Source organism: Tasmannia lanceolata, unplaced genomic scaffold, assembly GCF_043159265.1.
Source record: "Tasmannia lanceolata isolate RefF3 unplaced genomic scaffold, GAP_Taslan_0.1 ptg000012l, whole genome shotgun sequence".
NCBI lineage: Eukaryota > Viridiplantae > Streptophyta > Magnoliopsida > Canellales > Winteraceae > Tasmannia > Tasmannia lanceolata.
The window spans coordinates 49,772,861-49,782,860 of record NW_027518689.1 but is presented as its reverse complement, the minus strand read 5'-3'; the positions used below and the strand labels follow the sequence as shown (position 1 = coordinate 49,782,860).

Sequence of the window (10,000 nt, the reverse complement as noted above, 5' to 3'; positions counted from 1 at the left end):
TTTGGGACGTGATTCACAGGGTTCAACAAGCAATCGATATTTCACGATCAAAAGTGTAGTATTGCTTGTAGTAGCTGTCCTTATATATTGTATTAACAATCGAAATATGGTCGAAAGAAAAAATCTCTATTTAGCTGGTTATTAGTTCTATAGTTAATAGTTATGGGCTGGTCCATTGTTTTGTTTTTTTTAATCCAACTCTAAAGAAAAAACCAACGAGTCACACACTAAGCATAGGAATTCTACCAAATGATCAATCGAATTTTTATTCAACCCTATATAATTAATAATTAGAATTAGAATTGTTCATTTTTTATTTAAGGGGAAAAAGAATGAATGAAAGAGTTTGTCATCAAGTACCGCCAAGGGTATGATTGGTTGGTTAGACGGCGGTCCTTAAAAGAATTCAAACCATTGACTTCCTTAGACAGAGGAATATTATGATTATCGATCCTTGCGCTCTATGTATAGAAGCAGGGGAATCGGTGGACCATCTACTAGTTTATTGCAAGTTGGCGTCAGAGGTTTGGAGTATTGTGTAGATTTGGGATTAAATGGGTATTCCCGGCAACTTTCTCGGAGCTATTTGAAAGTTGGGCCCTGACACCATGGAAGCGGAAAGGTAAGATCCTTTGGTATGTCTCTTTTCTAGCCACCACTTGGGTTCTATGGAAGGAGCGCAACTCTAGGATCTTTAAGGGATTTTCAAAAGGTGCACAATTCCTATTCAATAAGGTGATTGCTTTAACTATTTCCTAGGTGAAAACGTTAGAACCTTTTATATTTGTATCAGCATATGACTTACGGCATGGTTGGATAGAGATATGGTGTGCTTCTAGTAATAATACTAGAGTGATCCAAGCATGGTCCCCTCCTTCCCAAGGGATTCTTAAAATGAATTTTGATGGCTCGAGTATGGGGAATCTGGGACCTTCTGGCATTGGAGGGCTTCTAAGGAATGAAGATGGGGTTGTGATTTGGGCATTCAGTGGCCTAATAGGGCTTGCAGACTCCAATGAGACTGAAGTACGAGCTATTCACCAAGGTATCAAATTGCTACAAAATGAAGACATGAAAGGGGTGGTGATAGAAGGGGGCTCTCTCAATGTTATTAGGTGGCTTAAAGGACCACACATTGCACTGTGGAGATTTGCTGCTTTATTTAAGATAGAATTGGGTCCTCCTCAATCTCCTTCAACCACATAAGGCAGTCAGCAAATGGAGAGGCTGACAAACTTGCTAGAGACGGTGTACATAGGGTGAGGATGGAGCTTTTCGACATCTTCCTGCCTTAGCTGTTTTTCTTTTGTTTTGTGCTATTCTTCAGGTTCTTATGCTCAATTCCTCTTTGTAATCTATGGGTCCTCCTCGATCCCGGTTTGGTTTTAATGAAGTCACTCTTGCCATTCAAAAAAGGGAAAAAAAAAAAACAAACAAGGTTTTAGCATAGTTACAACGTTTTTCTAACCTACCTCATGACGCTCTAAAAGATCAACCGTCTAGGTTGCTCATGCATGTCGCTATGTGGGGGTACTCATCCAAACCGACAATAGTTCTTAAAGAACTACTCTAGGTTGCTCATGCATGTCCCTACTGCCGGTTATTCATTATTAGCATTGACCCGACAGTAGTTCTTAAAACAAACAAATATTGTTGAGTTTTGAATACAAAATGAATAGATCAGGCAGCTCATGTTGATTGTCAAGGGAGAGACAGGGGGAAGGGGGTACTTCCTAGTGGAGGGGAGAGGTTGAAGAGCAAAGAGGGTGAAGGAAACTGTGAGATCTGTGGATTTCCAATTTCTTATTTGCACAGCATATTTGAAAATCTGATTTTTTTTCACTGTCAGTTTGCTGAATTGGAAATCCAAGAATTTGATCCATATCCAAATTACAATGCAAAAAGAGCTGCAAATGTTAGAAATCCAAATCAAACTCTTCTCTGCATCCAAACAGGCCCTTAGGGTTCATTTGGAAATATGTGGATTTGAAATCCATAATTTCCAAATCCTCAGACTTTTAAATATTCAAATCCAAAATGTGACAACAAGATCTGAAGATAAAAAAAAAAGTTGGCAAGCAAACCATGCTAGTAATCTCAACCCATGAATGCAAGGGACTTGAAATCCAGTGATAAAAAAAATTGACACTTGACAAAAAGAACTAAATTCTGTAGTACATTAGAAAGAATAAAGGCAAAACTATTCACAAGAAAATTATACTTAACAAAGAGAATATGTTATGTGGGACTTGTTAACATTCCTAGAAGAGATGCCAAGGTGCAAAATCTTCTTCTCTTATGAGAAGTTAACATTCCCTGTACAAAATTAGCAGAATCTGTTGCTAGTACAAAATTAGCAACATGAGATTAGGTTTACATGTTGCTAGCAACAGAAGCTTCTTCTCAACTGGAATCCCATTCCCTGTACAAAATTAGCAGAATCTGTTGCTAGTCCAAAATGCAGATTTATGAGAAGTTAACATTCATAACTGTAATGCTGTGATCATATCTGATAAGAGTCTCAAAAAAATACTAGTTGTCTAGTTGTACGTTTGAAAAATAGTGGTGTTAACTCTTGTACGACGTGTCCTCTTTCCAGTTCTCCAAGAAACTAAGGAGGGCATCCTGCATTTATGGGGAAAAAAACAATCTGAGTTACATATTAAATGTGTTATTTCCCTCCAAATGTAGAGAAAATGTTACTCTCAAAACAATCTAAGAATGAAGAGACCAAAAATGAATTTTAGGTGGCTGCTAAGGTGTAAGTGCATGATGATCAATGATGGCTGCTAAGGTGTACCATTCAGAAATTAAAAGAATGCTAAGGTGTAAGAAGAAAACGTCTCTTATCAAAAAGAATTTTAGGTTCACATAATAACAGATAAAAGAAAAACATAAAAAGCATGAGCATACAGAAAGTAGAATAGAGACCTTTGAAGGGATATATGCTCCAAATAACAAAGGTTTTTTTTGTGTGTGTTACAGTCATAATTTGACCCCTCTTTTTCTCAGAATGAAAATTTTTAACAGCTAAAGCTTGATCAAGAAATATAGAGATGGAGCAAAAGTAATCAAATATTAAAACAGAAACCTTCAAGATTGAGCAGAAGTGATCAAAGGTAGAACAAAAACTGAACATTTTCTTAAACATAAATTATCAAGATAGAGCATAAGTTGTCAAAGATTAGAACAGAATCATCAAGATAGAGAATAAGTAATCAAAGATTAGAACAGAAACAGAACAGTTTTCTGGAACTACTTGAAATTAAAAGGGTTTACAAATAGGTGAAATTATATGATTTTCACGCATTCATGAGCTTTATGGGGGGTACAACATAGGTGCCGCCCTTGATATTTGATCCAACAACAGCCTCTGAAAAAGTCAGTTGTCGCTGGATCAAATATCAAGGGTGGCGCTCCCATTATACACATGAGCACGCGAACACCATATAAAAACTACAAACAGATTTAACTATCTGTGACGAAAGAGGCCAAAGCATAATGCAAAAAATAATTCAATAGGGTTTGCAAAGGTTAGAAAGAGTTATTCTTGTTACGGATGTTAATTGTTTTGGGCTTTTTCTCATTTTTCTGATTAAGTTTGTCACAACCATCAATCGAAATGGATAGAACCAGGGATTAAACAGGCTCCACAGGCAAAATTCTACTACAGAAACGTTGTGACACTGTACAGTAGGCTTTGGCCTCATGCCAAAAGAAATTACCCGATTGATTAAGGCTTGAAAAAATGAACTGTCAAAGCAAGCCTGTCTATACACTTTTTAAACCTAAAATCAATGGTCGAATACCCTCCAAAGCACGAATGGCAGGGATGTTGGCCGATTATTTTTTGGACCAAATGGGTCCTCAAATCATTTTTCATATTAGAGGTGCGCCAACCTAAACTTAAATACATTCAGGTCCATCAAAAGAACCAGTGCCAGTGAAAACTAGTAAAAGCAAACCATTGGCTATACAAAGCATTATGTGCAAAGATCCTTACCATCATAACACAAGATTCAAAGCACATACTTACCATTTGCTTTTTGAAGAAGGTAATAATTTGCATTCACAACATAAAAACTTAAAAAGAGAGTATCAGGTATCCCAACATATCAATCGTAGAAGAAAAAAAGGATCAATGGAAATAGATACAAGATCAGCTATCTTAAGGATTATTGGAGCTAAGCCCATCAGTTCACTCTTTTGATTGGGCAGTAACAAGTTTCACAGGTAGCAAATTCTCAAACATTTGCTATAGGAGCCTCGGATCCGATCACCATTTTATTTCATAATTAAATGAACAAATGTCATGATAAATAACAAAATCATCAACGGCTTAAATATTTCAAGAAAATATCTTGATTTAACATGATATAGAATTATTGTGATATTGATATAATATTGCTGATAAATAACTAATCATGTAGCAAAACTGCAATCCACCAATAATTACCGATAAACCTTCCAACTGATCAAAATATGAGAAAATATCAGATGGCAAATGTCTGCATTCAAAAAAAGGTCCAAGACAGTTCCACAGCCACCCAGCCTGACCAATTTACAGTCGGTACATGAAGAGATGAAAGTCGGTGATATAGAGCTCAAGAGCAACGACAAAAGAATTACAAATAACACAAAGATGATGGTGTCAAAGGAGAATTTGTCTGCGTCATGCAAAATGGTGGGAAGCAGAGGTTCTAAAGCTGATGTTGGAGTGTAATAAAGATCCCTGTAACCAGGAAACCATAATTTCCAACATCGATGGAGAGAAAAGGTCACAGATCAGCGTCAAGGAAGATAATTTCCAACATCGATGGAGAGAAAAGGTCACAGATCGGCGTCAAGGAAGACAATTGGATCCACATTCTGCAAAGTTGGACGGAATGAAAGCTAGAGAAACAAAAAAAGAGCAGTGTGACGGATTCATTGAAATTTGAGTTACTCAGGAAAGAAGCTAGTTTGTAGCCCTGCAGATCGGAAGCAGGAAATGACAATCTGAGGATCTGAAAGCAAAAACAGTGCAGATAGAGAGCAGATCGATGGATTAAAATTGGAGTAACAAGAAGGAAATAAATGGAGATTGTCAGAAAAGCACAGTTGTGAAAGAAGCAGAAAGAGAAGGAAGGGGTGGGGTGTGTTTGTGTGTGTGGTGGTGGTCGTGTGTGGGTGCATTTGGGTGTGGGGGGAGTGTTGTTAGCAGATTTTGCCTACAGGAGAGTGGAGGTGATCATGTGAGAGAATCCAACAACCATGAAGAGGGGAGAAGTCACACAAGAGAAGAGTCAAGGAACAGAAATAATGATATTAGGACTGGATTTAGATTTATAAATAACATGTTTTAAAACATATTTACAGATCAAAATCACTCTTCTTATTTGATTGATTTGGAAAATTTGGCTCAACTCCAAATCCAGATGTCAAAAAATGGGGCCAAACGCCAGATTTGGATTTATAATCTCAAATCCAAATCCAAGGGCTATCCAAACGGGCACTTACGGGCTGTTTAGATGTAGGGAAAAATGTCCTATGGAAAAAGATTCACATCTAATGGAGCTGAAATATTCCAAGAAAACATAAAAGTTTTATATTTTGAAAAAGAATTCATAAAAAAAACTAGTAAGCCCCACATTAGAAATTCATTTTTCAGTGAAAGTTTTTTCTAGGAAAATTGTCCCCGCACATAGAACAACTAGTCAGGCATGCAGATTGATGCTAGCGATCATTGTTGGGACCCACACACAGATATGTGCAGTTGAGGCCAGATGTGTTTTTGATACAACTGTTCCCGTGGCTCAAGACGCACCACGAGTTGCCGTAAAAAAACCCAGTTTTTTCTCGATAAGATGGGTGCCACTGAGATCAACGAAAGGGAGATGAACTGACAAACCTTCTTTATCATGATTTGACCCGAACCGACCCTTCCTGAAAAAGATAGGCGATCCAGCTTCCCACCCAGACCCAACAGAGTCTTGTTCACCCATCCTTTGGAACATTGAACCATTGCCCAAAGGTGCTCATTGAGCCGGTCACCGTTGGCTAAGAACCATAACATGTGTTCAGCTTGAGAAAGAATCAGCTAATGGCTTATGGTTTCTGCCCCACTTTAAATCATTAATGATTCAATTGGAAAAGTAAAATGGATTTCTCTTATGTCTTATGATGATCAAATTTAGTCATTACAGGAAAACTTATTTCCATTAATGATAATGATGTCGAAGTAGGAAATTCTTGAAACCATTTTTCATGATTCCTTTATCAATCCTTAGATACTTGAAGAAGCGTGAGATTGATGAACCTAGTCTATAATCGATTCATTTGCGACTTTTCCGAGTCATTGGAATAGCTTATGTGGCTAATGACTTATTTTGTTCCAACAAATGCAAAGAGGGAGCATCTTGTATCCAGCAGCAAAGGGTTTGAACCAAGATTTCCAGATGGATAGGGTGGGGTATTAGTATATCTGACACATGATTTAAATGTGAAAATTTGCCCTCTAAAAAGAGAAATATTGAATGAATAGATCGTATATGAGATTTTGCTATTTCTTTTTCTTCTATCTGTATTAAGCCCAAAACTCCCGGCGGATGACCAGTGACCCAAGGAAACGAAAGAATCGGTTACATTTTTCATATGCTCTCCTCTTATAGATAGGACTAACAAAATTAATTGAACAGAGTTTTCTTTATTGTATCATTTCGCCCCACTTTTGATTGAATTGGATGTGGAACAAAGGATTATCCAGGATCTACACCGAGGTATTGACGGGGATTCTCAAATATCGCAGAACAGAATGTGATACGATGAGATAGAATGCAATAGAAACAAAGACAGGGAACAGGTTACCTACTCCTAAAGGTCAAAAAGCGAGCCCTTTCATTCTTAATTTCTTAATTCTTTAATTTTAGAACATCATGAAGCATCCCAAAAGATCTTGGTCTCATGCCAAGCAAATGCAAGATAAGGAATACATAAACCATCGGCTTATCAGATATAAGATAAAGAATACACAAATCAACAGTTTATCAGATGTAAGATAAGCAGTTCAGCAGGCCACATTTTGACAGAGAATTGGAGAAACGAGCCAAACATGCCGATACCGATATTGGGGAATTCCATTCTCTAGATTTTTTCCAATTTGTCATTCTTTGCAATGAAAAAAAAAGGCACAGAAGCATTGCCAAGAAAGGTTAAATAAGGCAGTCTAATGTCACGGGGTGACAATGTAGCTCAGCATATTTCTTTTTGCAGGCCTATGGGAGGACAAGCATAAGAACTGACGAACCTTCCAAAAGTCTAGAGTTTCGTAGAAGTTTCTTAGAGAAGTCTAGAAGCATGTTGAGACCTCTAGAATTGTTTATAGAATTCGAGAACCCTGTATTCATCTCTAGAATTATGTATGAGATTCTAGAACCTTGTAGAGGCATCTCTGGAATTATGTAGAAGATTCTAGAACCTTGTAGAGTAGAAGACTCTAGATGTAGAGGCATTGAATAATCTAGAATAGGGTTAGATATTTGTAAAGAATGTACTTGGAATATTCTTAGAATATTCCCAAAAAAAGAAGCGTGTAAAAAGGGTTCTAAAAAGTTCTCCTGGGGCCTATAAAAGGAGAGCACTACTCTTATCATTCAAAAAAAAAAGAATAGAAGCACTATTCTTGAACTCTTAGTGTGTTCTCTTAGTCCAAGTGCTGCACTAGTTGGGTAGAAGGCTGACTTTTGCTAAGCATAGGGGTGCAAGTATCGTAAGATTTTAGCTAACAGAATTACTAGGCCCGTGACACTAAGCTTCTAAACAATGCTTATAGAACAAGGGCATAGGCTCATCAATCAAGGTATTCACATCGGTTTCTGGTCGGACTTGTGGTCGCCGGTTGAATCAACGAGTCCAAGCACACTCATGCCGTAAAAGAGCATGAAAAGTGTTTGTTGAGAAGGAGAATACTTTTTTCTGAAAGATTGGGAAGAAGAGAATACTAGCCACTCTTTTTTGAATTTTTCATGAGTTTATCCAAATATCAACATATTAATGTACATTACAACTTATCAAAATAAAATATGGCATCAAACCATACCCAATGAATGTTTGTATAGCAAGAAGAGAAAACGATACATTTTGCAAGACAATTCTTATATTATCATCTGGAATGAATGACAATGCAAACATTCTCAAAATCTTAAATATTCCTGAGTTGAGAGATATGACTGAGTTGAGACTCGGTTAAAAAAAAACTGAAATGAAGGTAAAGAAAAAAGTATCCAGCAACTCTATGTTAAAAAACATCAAAAAACTATTTACAAATCACAAGCCATTAACCAGACATTCTGACCCAAAATTTTCAATAACTAAAGAAAATTTTTACTGCAATATTTCCACATTCGATCTGCTAATCTCAACTCGTCAATACAATCCAGTGGGTCCTGATAACTTCTCTTTAATCCTTCCCCTTGAGGAGAAAATGTAAGTATTTCAACAAGGAACCCAACGAGCGACCTATATGTTGTAGCTGTTCTAGAGCCACTATTTCTCCTCACCAGCAAATCAGAGTTGTTTAGAACTATAATCTCAAAGTCTCAAACTTACTGGTTCGAGATAGAATTCATTTTCACGATCTTTATACATTCTAACAATTATAGTTCAATTGAATTGTTTGGGACCTTATGATTAAAGCTGTGCATTAGAAGTGTTAAGAGTCAACTGATTCACCTTTTCAAAAAAAAAGAGTCAACTGATTCACAATCTAGGCATGCTTGTCTAAATTGAAAACGAAAGCTTACAACTGATTCATAAGAAAAGCACACAATTGCAACTACCTTACGAGGGCAGATTTTTGGGTTTTCCTCCCTACATAAGGAGGTAGTGTAGAACTCTGAGAGGGACCAGCCCCATCAGTATCCGTTGCTTCAGTCTTGCAGCTTCTAAGCTTCTTTCTCATGGCAGAAAGGGAAGAAGATGGTGCTTGGCTTTGAATAGGCACACTCATCTTCTGTTCATATTCGGAGTACCGATCGAAATGCTGCCATTTAGTGCCACAGCCGGGGCAGACTCTCTCGACCTAGCCTCTCATAAGATTGAACAATTTAATAAATTAACCATGCACATAAGAAAAAAAATCAACCTCAGGCAAGCATCCTGTAAAAAGAAGAGGAGAAATGAAAGCATACCCTTTTCTGTGAAAATTTCTTCTTAAGACAGTAGTCGTGGATTCGAACTGAACAGCCTTCATTATGGCACAGATCAGCCTGTCATTAAAACAGTTCTAAAGACGAGATCAGATTTTAAATAAGTGATGCACAAACAAATCAGCAGGAAAAAGCATGAAATTCAGCATCTATTTGACAGGAATAAATGTTATAAAAATATTACTTTATGATAATAGAAAAACATAAAACAATCTTGGAATAGAGGACTGAATCCAATGTAACTTTAGGCATAAGCCGAGACCACCTTAATAATAAATGCTACTCGTTTTCAATAGTGTTTAATCCTCATTACACAGAGGTCAGCCGGTCATCCAAAGCCCGTGTGATGCAGGACAATACCTAATTTAGGGAGAATCCTACACTCCTAATGGGATTAAGACTTTAGGACAGTTTAGGGCTTATGCGGAAAACTAAAAGAACACTTAACAACTAACCTAGGGCTGAATTAACGCCTAATTAATCTATGGGCAGCAGCAATAATGAGACTTAAGTAGCATAAATAATTGTAAAGATTGTAATTAAGCATGAACTAAACCTTATACAAATCAATCAAAGTGATAAAAATTCGTAAGATGAATTGAAAATAGAAAGATTAGTCCGAAACTAGGCCTACACATGCAACCAATTAAAAGAACCAAAAGATAATGTAAGACCGATCAATTAGATGTAACAAAAGCACGAGAAATTAATAATAATCAATGAAGAAAAAAAAATCAAGCAACAGGAATTGGGTGAAAACAGTTCAGATTTAGTCCATAGGGGTATTTTGGTAATTTCTGTAAATCTGGAAATTG

At 36.9% G+C, this 10,000-nt stretch overlaps 1 protein-coding gene across 1 annotated transcript in view; it reads right to left on the bottom strand.

The window, feature by feature from the left end:
- Nucleotides 1–1,512: 1,512 nt before the first annotated feature.
- The window catches only part of LOC143887438 (uncharacterized), a 33,276-nt gene continuing 24,788 nt past the window's right edge, over nucleotides 1,513–10,000 (bottom strand). Inside the window, exons 5-7 of the mRNA XM_077391522.1 lie at nucleotides 9,168–9,245; nucleotides 8,817–9,058; nucleotides 1,513–2,625 (exon numbers count right to left, since the gene is read on the bottom strand). Coding sequence (XP_077247637.1) covers nucleotides 2,541–2,625; nucleotides 8,817–9,058; nucleotides 9,168–9,245 — 405 coding nt within the window. The 3' untranslated portion in view covers nucleotides 1,513–2,540. The remainder of the gene's footprint in view (nucleotides 2,626–8,816; nucleotides 9,059–9,167; nucleotides 9,246–10,000) is intronic.